Genomic DNA, 23599 nt, shown 5'->3' on the forward strand with positions numbered 1-23599 from the left:
TGACAATTCTTAAAATAGGGATTGTAATATTTTTTTTAATACCTTAAAATCCCTCCCACTTAAAAACAGTTCGAAATTGTTGAAGTCTTTTTCCTGGTTTATTGTTAAGATGACATTTATGCATGGTATGGACAAGAGTTACAATTACGATTACCGATAACTTAAGCTACCTCATACGGTTAGAATTCCTAGAAAAAAAAATATTATCTACGACTATTCAAGATAGGTATTAAATCACCTGCCGCGCTTTGCATGTGTGAGGGTATGAGTATGTATGTGGTGGCCTCAGTACGTATGAGCAATGTTATTGCCTAGACATTTGACTATATAATAGCTATAAGTACGGACACTAACTTATGGAAGTCTGGCAGTGCTACAGTAGCCAGTGTCCACTGTAACCCATGGATGACGATCAGCAGCCTAACTACGTTTGATATTTTTCTTGATATTACTTTTTTGTTTTCTTGCTGGTTGCCCAAAATTATGCAGCACTTTTCACGATGGAAGCTCTCTGGCTGTCTGATTTGTTTTTCTAATTTTGTTTTTCATTATTTTAGACAGAGGACTCGTAGATGACGATCTGCAGGACCTTGGGCTTGTTGTTTTGGGCCTCCTTAACCTCCTTCAAAATGGCATTTGTGATGGCCTCCAAGGCGGCAATGTCGGGACTGTGGTCGTTCTTCTTGCTATTCCATTTGGGCATGGAAACCTAGTAGTAAATTTATACTTAGTTGTCTTAATCTTTCAAGGTTCTATTTATAAAGATTTCATACCGTAAGGACCTTCTGCAGGGTTGAATAATCGAGACCTGTGCCGGCTGTTTCGCCCAATCGACGTAATGTCTCTGCCATGGGACCCGAAAGCTCCTGGAAAAATGTTTTATAATTAAAAAAATATATATTTGTATTTAAAAATGGTTTATCTATACCTGTAGCTTGGCCCAACTGGTTGCATATTGTCGTCTCACCAGCTCAATGATAGTGGAAGTCAGGGCCAGTCCGATGAGAATATACAATGTGCACAGCAACATGTAGTTGGGTTTCTCTGGAAAATATGATTAGTAATATATTAAAAACATAATTTCTTATTCCACCAACTCACTTGGCACCAAATCACCGAATCCGATGGTTGTCATGGTGATGAAACAAAAGTAGAAGCCATCGAAGAAGGTCCAATCATCTTCCCAAAGCAAAAGAAGACCAGCTCCAGCGGCCAAGTAAACGCCCAGAAAGCCAACGGCCAAAATGGCATAGAACCAGGTCTTGCCAATAAAGTTGGTGAACTTTGGTTTGGCTAGGGGAAATAGTAAGATTACAATAGAATAAATTGCAGGTAGCAGAGTGTAATGCTTGCAGAACCAACAGTGCGTATGAGTGATTTCATGTTCTATGTTTTAATATTACTCATGCGCACAGTGTTCGCTTGAATTCTTTTTAAACTTATTTTTTCTTTACAAATTTACATAAATGAATTTATTGTTTATTTGTTTTATATGTTTTTAATTTTTTCTCATTTTTTTCAACCTTAATTTGATTATGATAAAATATTCACTTACTGGGCATATGATGGCCAAAAACAGAGACCGCTGAGGCAAACAATCGACCCCAATCGGCAATCACTGTGAGGGTGAATGGGATGCCGATGAGGGCGAAACAAATGCAAAATACCCGACCACCAGTCGTCACTGGCACAATATTGCCATAGCCTGAAAGTTTAAAGTGTCAATTAATTAAATTGGGCTAAACTAAAGGTCGAAATAAGTCAAGAGTACAGCGAAAGAAATTTATTTATGAACAGAATTTAAATTTAAATAGGATTTATTCTCATCAACAAGGGTGACTATGATTTATAATTAATATAAATTAATTGATAAACGATAGATATCAGAAGAATCTCTTAAGAAATGGCTTTAACTTTCTGAATAATAAAAATAAAATAGGTAGATATAGCACATATCTAATAATTGCATGTTTTATATCGACTGATACTAATCTTCCAATTAAAATCACATTTATTATTTATGGTTATTACCCACCTATGGTGGTTAACACAGTCGATGAGAAGAACACAGCTTGCAGAATACTCCATCGCTCGTAGGGCTCTGGAAAGTCTTTATCGGCCACAATTAGCAGCCCCCCCTCAGCCGCCTGTTGAACGGCCTGAAAAAAACATAATTAATGGATTATAATGGATGAAAAATTGGGTAAATGTAACACTATTCTAACCGCTTCATATTTGGCCAACTCAAAGGCCAAGAGCTGGTCGAGATTGCGAACCTCGGTGTTGTTCAATATGGTGTGCATGAATTTTTCCCTGTGGGTTTTCACCACGTCCTTGAGATGGGATAAGCGTTCCACCTCCGCAGGGCGTTCTAAATGCCGAAATATCTAAAAAAGAATAAGAAATTTGCAATTCAGATGAGTTAAAAATTAACTTATAAGATATATTTATTAAAGCTAATGATAAATAAATAAATCTTTTACTTGAAAAAATAAGCAGTTAATGAGTAAGCATTTATTTAGATTTATTCCAGGAATAAGCCCGGGTGCCTTTCCTAGTATTCGTGGCAAAACATTTAAGATCCGATAAATTTTGAACTTTGCGCCATGACCTTCACCCCCACAACCTAACAACCTATAATAATTATGAACAATCACTTTACAATTATTTTTTATGAGTTAACAAAATTTCCCATTCACTGGAATTCCAAATCTTATTGTTTGATGTTTTAGTGATGGAATGAAACGTAAATACAACAAAATCAAAATCTTCATTCAATTTCTCACACATCATCTTGGGAAATTTGTTTAACTTGTAGTATGTTGTTTTCGATATAAAAATAGTTTGTACAAATTGATTTTGAGTTTTATTTTTAACAGCAAATCGAAAGCGAACCAGCCAGAGAAATGTTGGCGAAAAAAAGCGAATGAATTTGGAAATTCAATTTAAATGTGTCAGACAATTTTTCTTCGACACACAAACACACTGGAAGGAAAAATGGGGTAAGAAAGATATACGAGCAGCCTTGAGTGACTCAAAGTGTTTCCTACACTTGTGACTTTGACAGAGTTGCAAATGCTTGGAATTCCTGGCACGTCTGCATTTTGATTAATTGAATTTGCTGTCCTCGCCTTCACTTAATTTCAGTTTTCCCCAGTTGCACATTTTTGCATTTGGTTAATTAATTCCTGTCCCCCCAAAAATCAATCCGTTGCCCTTTTCCCCGAGCAATTTAAGGGCGACAAGTTGTCCAACTTGCAGTGGTGTCATGTCACTCACATCCCATAGATATAGATATATATATATAGAAGAAGGAGCGAGCAGACAGATCTGTAATTTGGTTCGTTACATCCGCAGACAGACTAACAGATGAAAGTTTGCGTCTGGGTTTATTTCTGTGCTGGCGCATAAATTATAATTATTATCGGACATGGGGTTATCTTTGGCGCTTCTCTTTTTGTTTGCTGACCCCTGGCAAAGAGGGGGATCCCCGTGAGTTATGATGGGGCAGGAAATGGGGGTTAGAGCACTAGGCCCTGGAAAATGGGAGTTGCTATGCTATAAAAACTGTGACTGCTATTTTATTATACAGTTCTTCCAAGATATATTTAAAAATATATATTTAATATATAAAAATACAGACGAAATTAACTTTAAGCTTGTTTAAAATATTAAAAAACATATTGGTGTACTGGCCTTACTTTTCTATCTGGCTATCATTTTTAAAGGTAACCTTTTATTCAGTAATAAAACTTAACAATATTTATTTTTGCACAGCTTGTAAATCTATAAATAAACAAGGAAGAACGCTATAGTCGAGTACCTCGACTATCAGATACCCGTTACTCAAAGGGAAAAGGAGATATGCAAGCAGCAAAGCGAAAATAAAAAGCGGTAGACAGATTTAAGCGTTATGGGCGTTAGAGTGGGCGTGGCAAATTTATTTTTGGATCAATCGATAGGTATTGACGACACCAATACATTTCAGTTCAAATTTTTCATCTAGCATCCAAATTGTGGGCGTCACAGGTTTTCGCGGTTTGTGGGCGTTTAAGTGGGCGTGGCAAACTTTAGGTCAATCGATAGGTATTGATGAGAACAATACATTTCAGTTAAAATTTTCTACCTAGCATCAAAACTGTAGGAGTTTCAGTTTTGGGCGGTTTGTGGGCGTTAGAGTGGGCGTGGCAGTCTACTGAAACAAACTTGCGCTGCGTAAGAAGCTCAGGAATCTGTACGCCAAATCTCAATAGCCTAACTCTCATAGTTTCCGAGATCTCAGCGTTCATCCGGACAGACAGACGGACAGACGGACAGACGGACAGACGGTCAGACGGACAGACGGACAGACGGACAGACGGACATGGCTAGATCGACTCGGCTAGTGATCCTGATCAAGAATATATATACTTTATGGGGTCGGAAACGCTTCCTTCTGCCTGTTACATACTTTCCGACGAATCTAGTATACCCTTTTACTCTACGAGTAACGGGTATAATCAGAATTTATATATTATATATAAATATTAAACATAAATTTTGAAAATGAACGTAAAGTTAAAAAAAAAGGAAAGGCCTGCAATATAGAAAATTGGGTTAAGCCATAATCCAAACCTATGACAAATGACTCGCACTCCCAGTTTTGGCCATAAAATCACTGTTTCGCAAAGTGACTTCCTGCTCGAAACTCTTTGCTTAGGGCGGCTTATGGTAGTTGTCACTTTGTCACCCCATTTTGCACAACATAAATCACACACAGCGGAGCTAGAGTGTTTCCGCTACCGAATCCCCAATCCCCAGATCCCGAATCCCAGAACCCCGGATCCTTTCCGCTCCTGACCCTCTGGCCATCATCATACATGTGCGGCAATTAACGCACGACATATGGAAATAACGGAGTTCCCCACGGTGCCTTAATCCGACCACCTGAACTGGGTATCAGGATCTGCACGGTGAAAAATACCTGTATTATAAAATATTACAATATATATAAAGACAATATTCCATTGCTACATAACCCTATCAATAATATATATTTCTTTTATAATATTTTATCTTCTTCTTTCATCTTATTAATTCTAAAAAATATATATTCATGTGAAAGAGGTGGAAATAGTTATTGAAGTACTTATCACTTTCAAGATTCCTTTTCTAATTTTTGTGTGTTTGTTGTGTTTATTAAATATCTTGTTTTTCCCAGCGTAATTCTTGCCATTTCGGGAGTGGCAGTATAAATACCTAAAACTGGGCTGGACCTAATCCAGATTGACAAGCCAGGCTAGAAACCACAACCAGTTTCGTAATCCCGTTTTTACAGCTGCTACTTTTTTACTTTTTTTAATACCCACCGCCAGTGTCCATCGCGATTTCTCTTCATTACAAAGAGAAAGCAAAATAATAAAAAAAAATCCCAACTAAAATGTTTTTGCAACTCCAGCTGTTGGTAGCTACTATGAGTATAATAATAATGATGTGCGCGGCCATTTAGCGGGCGATAATTCATTTCCGCTGCGAGCTCCCCAAAAGCAGGCTACGGTCAGTAAACAACCCGCAGACTGAACGGCAGCCCCAAGCCCGAACAAGGTCGCAGATTGACTCAATACACCATCCTTCGAACAATGAAGCCCCGGGGTTTTGGGGCAAGTTTTTGCAATGATGATATAGGGGGTCATATTTCGGGGTCTATGGGATGCATTAAGCTGAATCTTGGGATGAGCAAACGGGACGGGATCGTTTATAATAAAAATTTTAAGGTAGAACATTAGAGACTCATAAAGGTATCCCACGCTTTAATCCGGGATCCAATAACTCAAGTTATGAAATTTGGCAGTGCAATTTTGGAAACTTATTCTTTGAACCATACGGAAGAATCGAACATAGGAATGGGTTAAAATTTGGACCCTCGTTAAAAAGAAATATTTAAATGTAGAATATTAGAAAAATCAACTACAAATTCAACGAGGTATCCCACGTCTAACTCGGAATCAAATTACCCAAATTATACAATTTCGTAGTACAGTTTTGGGTTCCCATTCTGAGAACCATTGGAAATACGGCGAACATGAAAATGGGTTAAGTTTTTGACTCTCCTGCCAAATTTAAATGTAGAAAATTAAAGAATTCAACCACTAATTCAACGAGGTATCCCACGTCTAAATCAAGATCCTATAACTCAAGTTATGGAAATTAGAAGCTCCGATTTGGGTTCCCATTCTGAAAACCATTGGAAATACGGCGAACATGAAAATGGGTTAAATTTTTGACCCTCCTGTAAAATATTAATTTAAATGCAGAAAATTAGAGAATTTAACCACAAAATCATAGAGGTATCCCACGTCTAAATCGGGATACAATTACCCAAGTTATGAAATTTCATAGTACAGTTTTGGGTTCCCATTCTGAGAACCATTGGATATCGAAAAAAACCGAACATGAAAATGGGCTAAAACTTTGACCCTCTTTAAAAAGAAATATTTAAATGTAGAATATTAGAGAATTCAACCACAAATTCAAAGAGGCATCCCACGTCTAAATCGGGATTCAGTTGTTCAAGTTATGGAATTTAGAAGTTCAGATTTGGGATCCCATTCTGAAAACCATTGGAAATACGGAAAAATCGAACATGAAAATGGGTTAAATTTTTGACCCTCCTGTAAAAGATACATTTAAATGTAGAAAATTAGAAAATTCAACAACAAATTCAACGAGGTATCCCACGTCTAAATCGATATCCTATAACTCAAGTTATGGAATTTAGAAGTTCAGATTTGGGTTCCCATTCTGAAAAACATTGGAAATACGGAAAAATCGAACATGAAAATGGGCTAAATTTTTGACTCTCCTGTAAAAGATACATTTAAATGTAGAATATTAGAGAATTCAACCACGAATTCAACGAGGTATCCCACGTCTAAATCGAGATCCTATAACTTAAGTTATAGAATTTAGAAGTGCAGATTTGGGTTCCCATTCTGAGAACCATTGAAAATACGGAAAAATCGAACATGAAAATCGGTTAAAATTTTGACCCTCCTTGAAAAGAAATATTTGAATGTAGATTATTAGAGAATTAAAACACAAACTCATAGAGGTATCCCACATCAAAATCGGAGTCCAATAATTCAAGTTATGGAACTCAAAAGGGCAGATTTTGTGTTCCCATTATGAAAACCATATGAAGTACAGAAAAATTGAACATGAAAACGGGTTAAAATTTTGACCCTCCTTGAAAATATATATTTTAATGCAGAATATTAAAGAATTCTGCCACAAACTCATAGAGGTATCCCACGTCTAAATCGGGATCCTATAAGTGAAGTTATGGAATCTGAAAGTGCAGTTTTGGGGTTCAATTCTGAAAGCCATTGGAATACAGAAAAGTGGAACATGAAAAGGATTAAAATTTTGACCCTCTTGTAATGGATAAACTTAAATGTAGAATATTAGATAATTCAACTACGAATTCAAAGAGGTATCCCACGTCTAAATCGGAATTCCCTAACTCAAGGTATGGAATTTAGAAGGGCAGATTTTGGGTTCCCATTCTGAAAGCCATTTGAAATACGGAAAAATCTAACATGAAAATGGGTTAAAATTGGAACCCTTCTGTAATAGATAAATTTAAATGTAGAATATAAGAGAATTCAACTACGAATTCAACGAGGTATCCCACGTCTAAATCAAGATCCTATAACTCAAGTTATGGAATTTAGAAGTTCAGATTTGGGTTCCCATTCTGAAAAACATTGGAAATACGGAAAAATCTAACATGAAAATGGGTTAAATTTTTGACCCTCTTTGAAAAGAATTATTTGAATGTAGATAATTAGTAAATTAAAATACAAACTCATAGAGGTATCCAGCTTCAAAGTCGGAAACCAATAACACAAGTTATGGAATTTAGAAGCGCAGATTTTGGGTTCCTAATCTGAAAGCCATTGGAAATACAGAAAAGTGGAACATGAAAAGGCTTAAAATGTTGACCCTCTTGTAATAGATAAACTTAAATGTAGAATATTAGAGAATTCAACTACGAATTCATAAAGGTATCCCACTTTTAAATCGGGATACAACAACTCATGTTATGAAATCTTGAAGTGCAGTTTTGAGTTGCCACTCTGAAGGACACAGAACTTCAGATAATTAAATTCAGCCCTGAACAATATTTCAAAGAGCCCAGTATCTCTTTATTTATTTATCGAGATCAAGAGCAAGTGCTAATGCCCGAACCCAGCCATCACACGTTTTAGACGGTCTCACTCAACGAACTCGAGCAAGAAACCATAAATCTCCACATTCCGTATTTATGATTATTTACCAGAAGAGAACATTATAACGAGGGCCGTCGGCGAAGAAAAAACAAAACAAATGCGCCGGCCCAATGTATAATAAATATAAATTGGTATTATTTATTGAAAATTAGTTCCAGGGGCGGCAATGACCGCCTGTCCAGGACCCTGACCCAATGTGAAAGTGGCGAAAGTTTCGGGGTCCTGCCAAAACGGAAGCGTCGTGAAAATGCGAAAATGGACAACGGCGTCCGCTGGGCGCCCTTTCGTGCTGATTTCGCTACAACCTTAAATATTATTTGACTTTCCCGCCCAAAAAAAAAAAAAAAATAAAACGAAGACTTGTTTGTTTATGGGCAGGGCCAGAAAAAAAGCGCAAAACACTTTTCCACATTTTCCGTATCGCCGCGCTTTTCTGTCGTTCGCGTTTAAAACCGCGGGCGGGCAGCGTCAGCGAATCTGGTTTGTTGATTTTATGAGTTTATGATTTGATACCAAATTAGACATAATTTCCACAAACTTGTTGTTGCTGCACGCATAAATCGCTGCCAGTTCATTAAGTTTTGATTATTTATTGAGTGCGCTTCGCTCGTCGCAATAAAACCGAATGGCATGAGGGCTCTTTGGCAGAAGATCTATTGTAAAACTTAACGATAGAACTTGTTAAGTGATTTGATGGCAAGACCAAATCTTGGGATCTGTGGATAATAACTAACTGAAAATTGGCGGGCCGTATGAACTGATAAAAGTGATTGCAATATATGTACATATGTACTTGAATAAATTATATTTATTATGAAAACATCAAATTTTTCCACACTTTGGGATAATGTAAATATTATCATAACGCAATAAAACCAAATGGTTAAACGGCTCTGAAAAATTTTACGATTGAACCTGTTAATTGATTTAATAGCAAATCCTATTGCTATGGGGCGGAAAATCTCGGGATCTGTGCTTAAGAGCAAAGGGAAATTTTACAGGCTGTATAAACTAATAAAGGCGAGATAGATGAAAAATGATTTGCAGGCCGGTTCGGTTCACATACTTAAATAAAGCATGTTTATCATGTGAATTATTATGCAATCATTTTAAGTAAGGTCTTCCCAACGAGTTAAATGGCTGTTAAGTATGAATGGCGTCGTAATCTTGAATAGTTAATATCTCAGGATCCCTTTGGCGGAACCGTAATAAATTTGGTATGCAGAACAATCACAGCACGAGGCACTTGTAACAGTTGGAATTCCTGCCGAGTTCAACGAAAACACTTGAAGAAATCCCATTCCAAGTTCCCCCATCACCTTCCCATTGCCTTCCCATTCCCTTCCCATCACCTTCCCATTCCCTTCCCATTCCCTTCCCATCCCCTTCCCATCCGCTTCCCATCTCATTCCATATCGTTGACACACAACGGAAAAGGCCCAATTATAATCGTAAATATAAACGCTTATGGCTTTTTATTGCCAGCGGCACAGCAGCCCGACGAGGACCACCCACTGTTGGCCACTCCATTCGCACTTTTCGGCACTTGACATATTTATGCGTAATTATAATGGCCAAGGCCAAGCGCTCAGAAATATGGAACATTTAAAAAATAGAACATGAAAAAATAAGAACATCAGCGAAACCGAAATCAAATTAAAATCCAGCGAAATGATAATGCCGGAAAGGGGCCGGAGCCCCACCTGCGGTTAATTAACCAATTCCGGACACAATGCCCGGCAAAAAGGCCGAGTAAGTGCCATTCCTGGAGCGCCTTTTGGATGTTCGTTTTATGCTAATGCCGCCGCTTGACCCAAATAACCCCGGACGGACTCCATGGGCTGGGCACTGCGATGTGGGATTCGGTTCGGTTCGGCATTATTTGGTTCCAAAATCCAGAGATTGCCATCATCATTATCGGGTCTAGACACATGTCACATGGCCGCATGGCCACATCACCATCGTGATTACCAGGAGTGACAAAATCACTTGATTTCCCCCTAGACCAACTAAAATACGAAATCATCATAGGAATTGCAAATCAGCAGGGATAGTAAAATGGATCTACATAATATAATATTACAAACAGAAACGTAGTTGGGGGGAAACAGTAAAATAGAAAAATTCCACCATACACCTACTTTATTATTAATTATTAAATTCCATTATAAAGTTATACTCTTAAAACTGATAAATCTAAATATGCTAATATTTGAATGTGATTTGCCAAATATTTTTAAAATTATATTTTGGTTCTTAACTTGACTAAAATCATAGGACTTAAAGTCTTGTCTGTTTGACTTTAAAAATACTTTAAAATATTTTTTAGCAACGCAGTCGTAAATTCTACATAATCTTTTGACCAATTCGTAAGCCGACTTTGAGCTCTCTGTGCTGTTTTGGGCATAAAATCATAACAAATCCGACGTGAATGGAGAAGGGGGACCAAACTCGGCACTTCACCTTTGACCCACCCTTTTGGCGTGTCCATCAGCACGTGACAAGCCAACGAAAACGTTGAAAAAAATGGAGGTGGTTGCTATTTGCATGCCACGACAACAAATCAGCTGTTGGGGCTAATATATATATATATATATACGTAAATATAACACACTCCAAACACACTTGCCCCCGCCCACGTGACTTGTTGTTTTTTTCTAGCCGCCTTTGATTTGTGTGCGTCTGCGGCGCGTTTTTAACCGCCCCGTGATGTGTGTGAGCCAAACATGGCAGCAGAAAGATTACGCCCGTCGAATCGGAAGAGGGTCTTGAGATTGCGTGCCACATGGCATGGAGTTAAGGGGAGGGGGGCCAGGCGGATGCGGATGCGGATGCGGATGCGGAAGCTGGCGATGGATGCCACTCACGACAACCAAGCGATAGTATCGCTGTAATTGGGGCTTAAATAGAGCATTCTGTTGGGTTTTTAACGCCTCAATTTACCAGAAGTTCTCAGAAATTGTTGTTTTTAGCTAATATTTAAGCCTTTCTAATTTTATTTTTCTTTATTTATTAAATTAGATTTTCTTCAAAATTAGAATTTTAATAAATGTTTAATTCATTACAAAACAAAATATAAAAAAAAACTTTTTAAATAAATTTTTACCTACTCAATAAATTTTTTATACGGTCTGTGAAAACATTATATAGTTAATAATATAATTGGTTGACTTTTAAAAATTAAAAAAATATATATTATTAAAATAAAGTTTCTTAAATACATTTTCAAATCAATTCTCCTCTCTAACAACTTTGCGTGCTGAAACAAAAGGATTCTTGAAAAAAAGAAAATTGTAGTTGAGTCGTAGGTAGGCAGTGTTTAAAATTATTATTTTCCCATAATGGAATCATGAATAAATTACAAGTCACGCTAAAATGCTCTTCTCTAGCACGAATTTAAGCTGCCCAAGTTAAGAGAATCCGTGCCAAACAAACAAGCGTCTCAATTCTAATCTCATTACTTTGTGTTTTCTGCCTCCGAAATCACCTGCTCATCTCTATGGGTCTTAAGATCTTAAGTCCTCAAGATCTCAAGTGTCTTAATGAGCCACAAGAATGAAAACAACAACAAAATAATGATTATTCGAAAATAATGAAGTGCAAGGCGAAATTTTGTGGACAGCCGAGAATGATAGTTTTTTAATTTTCTAATTATGAGCTGGTGAATTACCATGCCCGCCCCCTTTTTTTTTGGCAGCTGTCCATGGGAAAAGGGGCTGGGGTGCGCTGACTTTTGATTGACACTGTGTTGTGGCCAGCTGCCGGATGAATTTGTTGGCTAATGAGATTGCTGTTCTTGGCTATGTGGCCCACGATGATTTGTGGCTTTTACTCGCATTTTATTTTATTCTATTTCATTTTATTTTCAATTTGCAAGCGATGGCATCATTTTTGGGACAAGGGGCGGTCAAACCGTGAAATTGATAGCTTTGCTTGCGGTGAGGGGAAATACTATTAAGTTGGTTTGAAGAGTCTTGCAATATGGTTGTCTAGGTCTGTTCTATAAATGGGTCTATAAATGGGTACTCAAATTGGGCAGCTTACGTTTGTGGGAGTTTTTAGGCATTTTCGAGGGAGGGAGGACCATTAAAACTCTCACATATGCTTAAAAAAATGCTTACAGTGGGTTCAACTTGTTAACAACTTGGGATCATATGACTTGCCGAATTTTTTTATAATAGATAAAAACAGAAAACATCAAATCGAAGAATATTATATCAAATCAAATGCTCATTTTTTGTAATATTAACCAAAAGTTACAAATTCAAAGTCATATTTCAAATAAGATAAAAAATACTAAAAAAAAATCCTTTCAATTCGTTTGCCGTCAAAAAGGTAATTTAACTTAAAAAAGTTTAGAGAAAATCCCGAGCCAAGTTCGTTTCGCTTTTGGGTCTTATAACTTATAAGTCCAACACGCATATTGTATAAACTCCCCCAGCAATTTCCATAATCGAGTTGGGCAACTTTCATAACTTCCCCCTTTTTCGATAAGTAAAACTTTAATGCATTCTGCAGCCTGTCAAAGTTCAGCAAAGTATTACATCCATCTATTTACTTGCTTACTTACTTGGTGAGTGCGTAAGTGTTTTTATTGTTTACCGCTTGTCGTTCACTTTTCTGCGGAAAATATGCTGAGTTGGGCGGAAAACTGGGACCCACACATCGTCACACGCTGCGTATGCGCATTATGTGCATTTAAGAAAGAAAGTCGTCATCAATCAACGCCATTTTGACATGCAAAAATTTTGCACGCAACTTTTGCTTGGCGGGGATTTTGATGGCAGTTCATATGGACTATAAATCACCCATTGGAATAAAGTTAGCCTTTGGGAAATGTACGAAAAAGCCAGTGAAATACTGTTCTAAGCTGAATTATTTCATTTGACAGTATTTTAGAATATCAGTATTTAGAATAATTATTTAATAATCTATAACTTGTACACTTTTATAAAAAATAAATAAAACAATTCTTGGTTGAGAAGTAATTATCTAAGAAATTAATTTGAACTAAGGTATTTTTAATGGAAAATGCGAATTTTAATATTAAATAAATATTCAACATATCTTTTGGCTTTTATTATCTACATTAAGACTTATATTTTTATTTTAAAATTTTTAATATGAGTACATATGTAAATTCTTGCTTTTAAAATAATACCTAACAAAAAATTGTTAATCCTAAATATTGAAAAAAATATATAAATTAAATCTCAATGAGATATTAAAACATAAACATAAGTAAAGGTAGGCTTTTCACTTATTTTTTGGATACTAAAGTCTCAAAAAAATGAAAATCGAATGATTGTAAATATTTTTCCCTCTGAATGACATGCCCTTTTAATACCCTGTAAAAACCTTTTAAGGATCTGCTCCTGCCGCTGCGTTTTCCCTTAAAAATTGAGTTGCTCTGACTTCGACTTGCGTGCTGCCTTATGTCTAAGATTGTGTCGACTGTCGACCTGCAAAAAAAAAACAATCAAAGCCGCGTCAATGCTCAAGTTGGAGGTGGGGCAAATTGGCCAAGTTAGGTGAATGAGGATAAGGATGAGGAGGTGGCTTAATGGGGCTGGCTCCCGCGGATTTTGGCTTAACACCGATTTTGGTGCAGCACGCAAGGCGCCAGAATGGCCAGGGCTAAAAAGTTGACCGAGTTCTAGTTCGCTGTTTTTTGGCTTACTCCTCTTTTGACTCAAACGGCAGTTTGGCTCTTACTTTCTGGTAATTGCTGAGGTCGAATTTGGTGAAAGTGTTTGCAGTGTATGGGGCAAGGTATTCGATTTTCGGCTATATACGGCTATACTCTTTGGGAATTGCGATTAAGAGCATAAAAAATTCTAAATCTAAATTTGGAAACTAAAAAAAAACATAAACAAGTTTAGTTTGAGAAAAAAAAAATAGCATACATAAAAAATATAAGATCGCTAAGAGAATTTCGCGCAGAGATCAAAGTCAATTGCTTTTATAGGTGTCTGCTAATACAACCTATCATGTGGAAGAAATCATAATGAACATCTGGTTTGGATCACATAATGACCATTTCTTGGTAATAAAAATGTTGTAATTCTATTTTAAAAATTTATTTGAACAATTTAGGGATTTTAATTCAAGTAAATAAGTTATCGAATTTAAAAGGATAATAAAATAAACTAATATTTGTAGGATTTTATATTTCAGTAATATATTAAAAAATTTAATAAGGTTTTATAACTTTTTCATAATAAAATAAACTAATATTTGTAGGATTTTATATTTCAGTAATATATTAAAAAATTTAATAAGGTTTTATCACTTTTTCAAAATGATCATGGCAACTATTTCCATAATATTATTTTTAATAAGATATATGTATATATTGGTTAAATAAAAAATATAGTTGACAATTTGTATTCCAAAACTAAAAACAAAAGAGCATTGAACCAGTCTCTATAAAAGAAAACAAATATTGGTTCTGTGGGTAACTGAAGTCCTTATCCACTCCCCTTTTCAATTATGCAAATTCAGCGTCGAACGTTTTGTTATGAGCCACTTCCTTCAACTACACCACCCACATAGGAAAAAACTTTAGGAAGAGCAACCACAACCTTGACATGCCAACTCCACATAAAATTGCTTGGTTCGATTTTCTCATTGCCAATTTAAATTTCACACCATAAATTAGTGATATTCGAAAACAAAAAAAAAAGAAGGGAAACAATGGTTTTATGCTAGGCAAATAAATAAATCAAATCAGCGGCTGTAGTTTATTATTTTAATTTGCTAATAAATTGTATAAATTATTAACGCCAGCGCATTTGCTATGGCCAGTTTGTTTTGGCAGACATACGGCCAACAATCATCGTCATAATTATACGGCGATTCTGCAAATAGTTTACAAATGATTTTCAATTTATTTCCGCGAGCAGCGAACCAAAATCGAGTCCAGTGCAAACAAAGAATTCTTTCAATTTATTTGCTTCACGTTTAAAGATAGAAACGGGCCTGAAATATGCTACATGGTAGCATAAAAAAAGGCAAAAATCACGCATACGCATATTACTCATACGCCTCGTACGCCGAGATGGGAAAATCTCGAGGAAATCGACGGCGAAAACAAGGTGCGAAAGACGCGAACAAGCAAACAATGCGAAAAAATGAAAGTGATAGTGGTGGTCAGGGGTTAATTGGGGGCCCGAGGGGGTTAATTGTGGCCATTGTCAAGGGAGCGTGTGTGTGAAACAGTGACGTCTCTTTAATTTTCAGAATCCCCAGAAGCGTGGGCGATTTATCCGTGGGATAAATATATAAAAAATTCGAAAAAGTATCGGCATTTAAATGGCAAATAAATACTGAGAAATGTAAATAGTGTCCATATGATAGGAAAGGTGGTGGAAAATGTAATGGAATTCGCTTGGAGACGGAAAATTGCCAAATGACTGGCAAAAAAGTTTATAATTTCTTGGGGAAATACTTTTGTTTACAAGAGAAAATGCCCAATGAACAGTTTGTTATTTTAAATATGATTAAATGAAATATTCAAAGTGAATGCATAATAGGTAATACAATCTTATGCACTTTCTTACTTTAAATTTATAATCAAATTTCCATTGAAATATTTTTTTAAAATAGTATATATAATACTCTATATAACATAAAAATAAAATAAAATATTATCCACTTGGTATATACATATAATACCTTTTATAAAATAAATATAGTTACACTTTCTTTAAAATAAATTTGCAATAATAATTGGTATTTACAAAATGTTCCATTAACTTTCCAGCAGTGTTAATGATTCCATTTCAAAAAAAGTTTCCCAAAAACATTCGTGTCAAATGGCTGGCCATCCATTTTCACACTCTGAAAGTACATAAATTCGCCACAATCTCACCAGATCTATAAGCCGGCCATAAAAATATAAAAAATAAATCACAACGTGTAAACAAGCAATTAGAAGTAAAAACTGATAAACAAACCAACGATGAACCAACTGGCTGGGACATTAACGACTGATTGATGGATGCTTCCAGCTCATCGAGATCGGGGCTAACTGCCCCATGCACTTGGTGACCTGGATCTACATACCACCAATCTATATGCACCCCCGATATTTGAGTATATGCACAATGGCAACTTAACGAGATTCCCCAATGAGTCAATTATTTGGTTATTTTTGGATTTTCGAACGGGACACGCGACGCCAGAGAATCTCGATTCGGGGGAGGATATAAATTCATTTCACACTTGGCCACTCGCCGCATAAATCTGTCCGATTCTTGTCACCTGCCTGTCGCCGCATAATTTGTTAATAATTTTACGGCTCCACTTTACTATCGCCCACCCACTTGATGTATTCATTTTGTATTTATTTTCCTGGCCGCTGGCCAAAAATAATTTGTATCTCGTGACGGGGACACATGTATGTAAAACAAACAAAAAGAGGAAAAATCCAAAGGCGGTCCATTCTTGCGTGTTAAATTGCTGCAGGTTTCCACTTTTCACTCTCTGAAAGTGACTTTATGACTTGCAATCTATTTGATCTCTGTCCCTTTTTTTTGGCCTGTAAATTGAATCTCGATTTGTATGCCTCATGCGTGGTCCAGGAACTTGGTCCTAATACACTTAAACACTTTCGGGTTTTGTTTTTGCCCCATCTTGTAGCGAATGTATCTTTGTCTCGCTTCGAATCGCTTGGCTTGTCATTGTTCGGTAATTTCGGGAATGTTTGGATTTGTATTTGGGGTTTTTTGGGGTGGGGAATCGGGGATACTTGATTGGAATTTGCAAGTGCTGTTGCATAGCTGGGGGCGATGGAGCATAATGGTTTCATTAGCAAACCAAAATCAAATGGACTCGGGGTATTTCATCAGTTGTGGTATGGTGAACCATCGAATAAATCGGACACCATCGAAAGTAAATGATACATTGCTAAAGAAATGAACTGAAATGCTTGTGATATCATAGCCATCGAAAACATTGGTATTGTAATTTTTAAAATCTAAACCAAGTATTGGTATTAATAAAGTTTTTGTAAACCTTATAGTATACCATATATTGGAATCTACATTACCTTTCAAATAATGATTAGTCTTTTTTTGAAAATTGTGAAATATTTTCTGTGCTACCTGCCTAACTTAAAGTTAAAACCATTCTATCACTCTTTAAGAGCCAAGGGTAATGAAAAATGTCAAATTATTGTCCTAATGTGAACCTGACGTGATTTTCCAGCGTTCCCCAATGTTTTTCCCTTTCCAGTTTTCCCTTTCGCTCTTCTTTGTCTTCCTGGTGCAAACATCCGCGGTGGAAATGGGGAAAAGCGCCTATTTGGCCGAGCCTATTTCCTGACTTTGGTTTTGGACTCCGTTCAGGGCCAAGAAGCAAATTGGCCTCGATATGAAAAATCATGTCTGGGCAGGCTTGGACGGGTCAGTTAATCAGATAACACCGGCACACACATGAGCAAATTCACAGAGAAAACAATACAGCTGAGGTCGAAACAGGTGTACTTGGTACAAAATACCAAATAATAAATAAAATAAAATATAACACAATTAAAAATATGAAATTGGATTAAAAATATATTATAAATTAATAGTTTTTAACGGATCTAAGGATCTAGTTTCCAGCGCCCTTTCTTATGAAAATACTAATTTCAGTATTATATACTAAAACAAGTTTTTAAATAGTTTATTTTATAGATCTCTATCTATTGATCAGAGTCTAAAAGAATATATGTTACATATTTTTCCAGTATAACTTTAAAGCATGATTTATGTTCCCAACTTTTCCAAATATTTACTGAATAAAATATACTATATTTTAATAATCTATTATAGGAGAATAAAGCTTACAATAATATATTTATACAAATAAAAGTCTTAACAAAATAATTAATATTTTAATTCGGAGTATTCAATTTATACTTATTGTTAAATATTCTGTATTAAAAAGTAGGAAATACTATTTTATTGACTGCGACTGTATGCATATAGTGTATAGAAAGGGGATAAAGCCAGGGAAGTGGGCTGGGTTGACTCCAGTCTAATTGGCCATTTTGTTGTTGTGCGTTATTCTGGCCAGCAACTTAATTCACTTGCCCTCTAACTTTTTCCGCTGGACAACTTTTGACAAAGTGAAATTTTTCACACACACACACACTCAAAAGGAGAAAGCTCACACACACACGTATAACAAATCGACGACGCCTTCAAGTATGCTACAAAATGCTAATTAAAATGATTTATGTCCACTCATCCATATTTTTTGCCATATGTGAAAGGAGGCTGTTTGCTGGTAATTCGAGTTTCCCTCCCGGGAATTTGGCTTAATTAATAAATAGACTTGCTCGTGTTATTAGGGGTTCAAGGAGCAGAACGGAAACAAAACCATAAAATAGATAAATGCCAATTGCTTCCTGGCCAGCTCGTCAACAAAACCAATTAAAACTTTATATTGTCGACCACTGAAAAGTGATTTCGCTTTAAAGCAGCTTATCTTTCGAAAAAAAATACTTTAGAAAAAGGAGAGCACCAAGAAGATGACGCCATGAGCTTCATATAAAATTTTAAACTCTATTTTATAATAGTAGTTCTGTAGATTTGTTTAAATTTGATAGCAGACTTAAAGTTTTTCAATTAAAATGAAATCCTTAAATGTTAAAAGTGTTTTTTTGTACCCAGAAATCTCTAGATCATAATTCAAGGTTATTTCTAGAGCAGATATCTTTTCTGTAAACTAATCTCGGGAGAAGTACACAGTTGGGGTCAAAAGTTTTTGTCGCTGGTCAAGTGACTGAAACTGATTTCCGGCTAGAAAAAATTGAAGGAAAAACTGTGAGAAAACTTGAATGTCATGTGATATGCTGATGTGGACAGTTCCGTTCACGTCCCAGGATTCATTTCCTTTTAACTGGGACTTTTTCAATGCAAAGTAAATTGCAAATCGAAACATACTGAGAGTTTGGGTGACTTTTAAGGTGGCAAATAAATTTTCTACATTTTTAAGGATAATTATTTATATTGATTCAAAAATTAAAGAAGTTCATGACTACATTTTTTTAAAGTTTATATAAGCGCTTTAGTATTCATTTTTCTTAAGTTTATTAAAAGTGAGAAAAAAGATCAAGGCAAATCGGAACATAAAACAAATGCTATTCCCCATGTGAATTTGAAATAAATTTGATGAGCCATTTAAGTGAGAAGTGCGCATAATTGGGCAACATGTGGTGTGGTATGTGGCCCGGAGATTGAAGGGTCCCTCCCCGGCGGAAAATTCGGGGAGTACTGGGATTCCTCGACAATCCATATGAATGCGAATGTGTTGCCTGATTAATGCATGGCTTTTGTTGCCAGAAATCTGCGCAAATCGCCAGATATTTCATCGAGGTGTTGATAGCGCTGGTATGATACAGGGTCTATCGGGAACCGAAGGGGAGCCCCAATTTGATATAGCACAGAAATATTCAAGAATTCAAGGCACCATGAATCATTTGGTTGCCAAGGCAGTCAATGGAAGTACATATAAATAGAGTCAATTTACTCATGATACCGACAATTTGCACCGAACATTTGCTATTTTTATTAGAAAATATTTAATAATCTTTAAAAAACTATATTATAATTTAAGATCGAGTTCGTAACGAAACATTTCCTGAAATATTAGGAAATTTTTATAAGTTAGAAAGACAAAATAACCCCATTTCTCCTTATCAAAGTTATAAATACCACAAAAATAAACAACAGAAAAATGCGATTCCTGGGGAATACATTTTTATAATCATATTTTGCATCGAACTCGTTACGAAACATTAAATCTGCGATTCCTTAAAATTGATTTTCATTTTATATCGAATTCTGAACGAAATATTGAATAGGAATAATAATCCGGGATGTGTTTATACGTTACAAAGACGAAGGAACCCCTTTTCTTATCAAAGTTCCTTAACAAGAATTCATTTTCAATGCCATAAAACAAACAGCCTGCTTAAGATGCCTTCAACCGCGATATCCTAGCGCATACATCATACATCCTCGATAAGCTTCGACATCCATCCATTCAGCCCATTTTGGTCAACACCCACACCATATCCTATCCATTTCCCAGCCCGTAATTGTCGGTGCCCGAGGAAATTGAGAGGCAGTATAACAAATACCTTCCCGGCACGACACTCGGCCATATGTCAAGTCGTGGGACACAACAATTAGGGCTCTACTCTGGCCTCCCCCGATATTTCCCCCGATTAACTGCAGCTATTTTGCAGTCATGGACAACTGACGGCATCAATTTGAAAATACTCTTATTTTTTTTATTTTTTTTTTGCTTGGCCAAAAGCTAAAACCACGACGTCATTGGCGAAAATGTAAATGTTTAGACAAGGCCAAAAGGCCTGGACGTGGTCGGCCCGATGCAGTTCCTCCTGCTCCGAAAACCAGACAGATTTGGCTGTCTGGATATCCAGAGGCAATTAGGGGAGGCGGGGCACTTAAATGTACAAAATAGTTTTATGACTTAATTTTGGGATAATTTTTAGTATTTCCACTGCAATAAATTTTGGCTCTGTTTGGGTTATTGTTTTTATTCATATTGGTACAGTAAACGGTCGTAATGGAACTAATATATCATTAAATTCAAAATGAGTAAGTTTTGAATTTAATTTAAGATCATTAAAAATAAAAATCTTTGTCATTGAATTTTTAACTAATATATATTGACTGTAAAACAATAAAATTATAATAAAAAAGTGTCACACTGAAATGCTAGAATAAAATGTCTTGAATTAGTAATGCTTCAGAAGAGTAGTGTTTTGTTTTGAAATAAGTTGGAATAAGTTGAGTTGGTTTTTAAATGTTTCATAATAATAATAAAACTAACTGGTAAAAATTCAGGGAGTTTGTTTCATTTTAATTAATATTTTTTATATTATTATTATTATTAATAACATGTTTTTCACTTTGTTTTATAGTAAAATAATTTGCTGTCTTTTACATAAATTAAGTTTGCACAAGAAACCATTTTTATTTAAATTTTTTTAAATGTGACAATGAATTTAAAATTCAAAAAAAAATTAAACGAAAGTTTATTGTTTATTTCTATGTAAAGTTAAGTCTCTTTTAAAATAAATGCTTGAAAAACACTGTTTCGGTTACCAAATTAAGGATTGAGTGTATTCAAAGTCACTCATATATTCCTTAAGAATTTTTTTAGATACCAAAATATTTTTTTTTAGTAGTAACCTTCAGATTTCGAATAGATTAAACCCTAATTAATCGCCTTCTTCGATTGGTTACTGTATTTATGTGTTTTGCTTTTCGTTCTTGCTCCAAACAATTTTAACGCTCGCCGTTTTCGGCTTTTGGCCCAACACAAATCATTTTGCATGTTCGCGGCGGCCGCAAAAGGCGAAAAAAAATACATCGAAAATAATTAAATATTTGTTTAGTTATGTGCGAGTCTGGTGGGGACGTGGAGCACACGTTCACGTTCTCTTACCAATCCGCCCACGCCGCAGTAGATGGACAGCGAGACGAGCAGTCCTATGTGATTGAGGGCCGACTTCCACTTCACCGACTGCCAGCAGGCGGTGCTCCTCCTACCGCCGGCCGCCCCCTTGGCCACGCCCCCGCCCTCGGCGGCGTCCACACGGCGGTCCAGGTGCTTCAGCTTCTCCAGCAACTCGGTGCTGGCCTCATCCTGCGAATCGTACTCCTTCACCGCCACCTTTTTGATCGGCATCTCCGCGACTTTTCTCTATCCCTCAATTATTTTGCAATCATTTAATTTTTTGGATTTTTTAATGGCTATTCTGATAAATATATATTTATTTGTATCCTTCTAGGGGCACAGCCCTCTTCGGTCCTGTGAGTCCAGCATTTTTTTTAGGGGCACTCACGCAAACGGGCAATTTTCGAATTTTCTCGCACTCGCGCCAAAAACTGTGGAAATCGACGCAGGCCCGGAAAACCGAAGAGAACCAACCGTCAACAAGTCAAAGTTGCGACTGTTGTGTTTTCGCGCTGAACTGGATACACGGGCTTCCCCAAAAAAGGGGGGCAACTTTGGGCCCAAACATGTGGCAACGTTGCTGGAAATGTGAAATATAATTAAATACGAAAACGTAGAGAGAAAAAAGCTTTATTTGTGGCTGACTGGATTTATTTTGGTCGACTCATTAGCAACCCAACCTGATTTAATATATAAAATTGCCCTGAATGTTTAAAAAAATACAAAGACATTTTTATTGGATCAAAAACATTTGTTAAATCAATAATGTTCTCATTAAACCAAATTATATTTAATAAATATTTAGGCCAATATTATAAAAGAATACTATCAGAATCAAACAAGAAGTTTTCATATAAGCTTCTTGTTGTCACTTCAATATTTGTGCATCTCTTTCTAGTAAATTACAAAATATTCAGATATATATCAGAAATAATTGTATAAGAGTGCTTGAAAATAATAAAGATCTTAGCCATATTTACACACATATAAAGGAAATGTGTTTCAAGTTTGAAATGGCGGGTAAATCAACGCGGCAAAACTTCACTTGCAAGCGATATGGCAACACTGTTTGTTACGGCGTGCAGACATAAAAATACGGCAACGTGCTCAGTATTTAAAAAGAAGTACAGTCTATTTTAATCATGTATTTAGAAATAAATTGATTAATAGAATACTTAAATAAATTCATTGGACACACGGGCACTTGGAAACCAATCCCTATAAAAAAATTACCTGAACCATGTGTTTATACATTTATTGTAATAAAGCTAGCTCGTTGAATTCTGTTCGTAAAAATCGGAAGTATGACAATTTATTGTTTAACATTTAAATACAATTTTGAAGATTTGTATAATTTTGGGGATCCGGCCGGTTGAATTCACTTGCTGCGGACGTGCGGGCTGTTAAGGCATCCAGCGAGGATATTGAAGACCAGGACCAGGAGATTACATAGCGAACAATTAAAATTGCCGGCTGGTTACTTCTCCGACAGGCCAAAGGGACGCATGCCTGGCCAGGGCACTCTCTTCCTCTTGATCACAGCATTACACTTGTGCTTCTTGGATAGCGATCTATTTTTCTTCTTGGGACCGCCACGCCCCTTATTGCCTCCTGCGCGAGTAGCAGGCGAGTTGGCCAAAAGGATAGCGCGTAAATTGGCGTGGAATTTGTTGGCCGCATAAATTTTCAGTTGGCTCATGCTTATCGACAGGCCTAAGGGACGTTTGCCTGGCCAGGGCACCCTCTTCCTCTTGATCACACAAATACACTTGTGCTTCTTGGACAGCGATCTATTTTTCTTCTTTGGCCCGCCACGCCCCTTATTGCCTCCTGCGCGAGTAGCAGGC

At 36.3% G+C, this 23599-nt stretch overlaps 1 protein-coding gene across 1 annotated transcript; it reads right to left on the reverse strand.

The window, feature by feature from the left end:
• Positions 1-75: 75 nt before the first annotated feature.
• Positions 76-22250, reverse strand: LOC108016558 (TWiK family of potassium channels protein 7). Its single transcript, XM_036820533.3, has 8 exons — positions 21741-22250; positions 2226-2387; positions 2036-2159; positions 1556-1705; positions 1102-1293; positions 929-1044; positions 774-866; positions 76-709 (listed from the first exon to the last, which is right to left on the reverse strand). Exons 1-8 carry the CDS (start codon positions 21981-21983, stop codon positions 554-556), a joined length of 1236 nt encoding a protein of 411 aa, XP_036676428.2. The 5' UTR covers positions 21984-22250; the 3' UTR covers positions 76-553.
• Between the last annotated feature and the right edge of the window lie 1349 nt (positions 22251-23599).

The sequence above is a fragment of the Drosophila suzukii genome, chromosome X, assembly GCF_043229965.1.
Source record: "Drosophila suzukii chromosome X, CBGP_Dsuzu_IsoJpt1.0, whole genome shotgun sequence".
In the NCBI taxonomy this organism is placed as follows: Eukaryota; Metazoa; Arthropoda; class Insecta; order Diptera; family Drosophilidae; genus Drosophila; species Drosophila suzukii.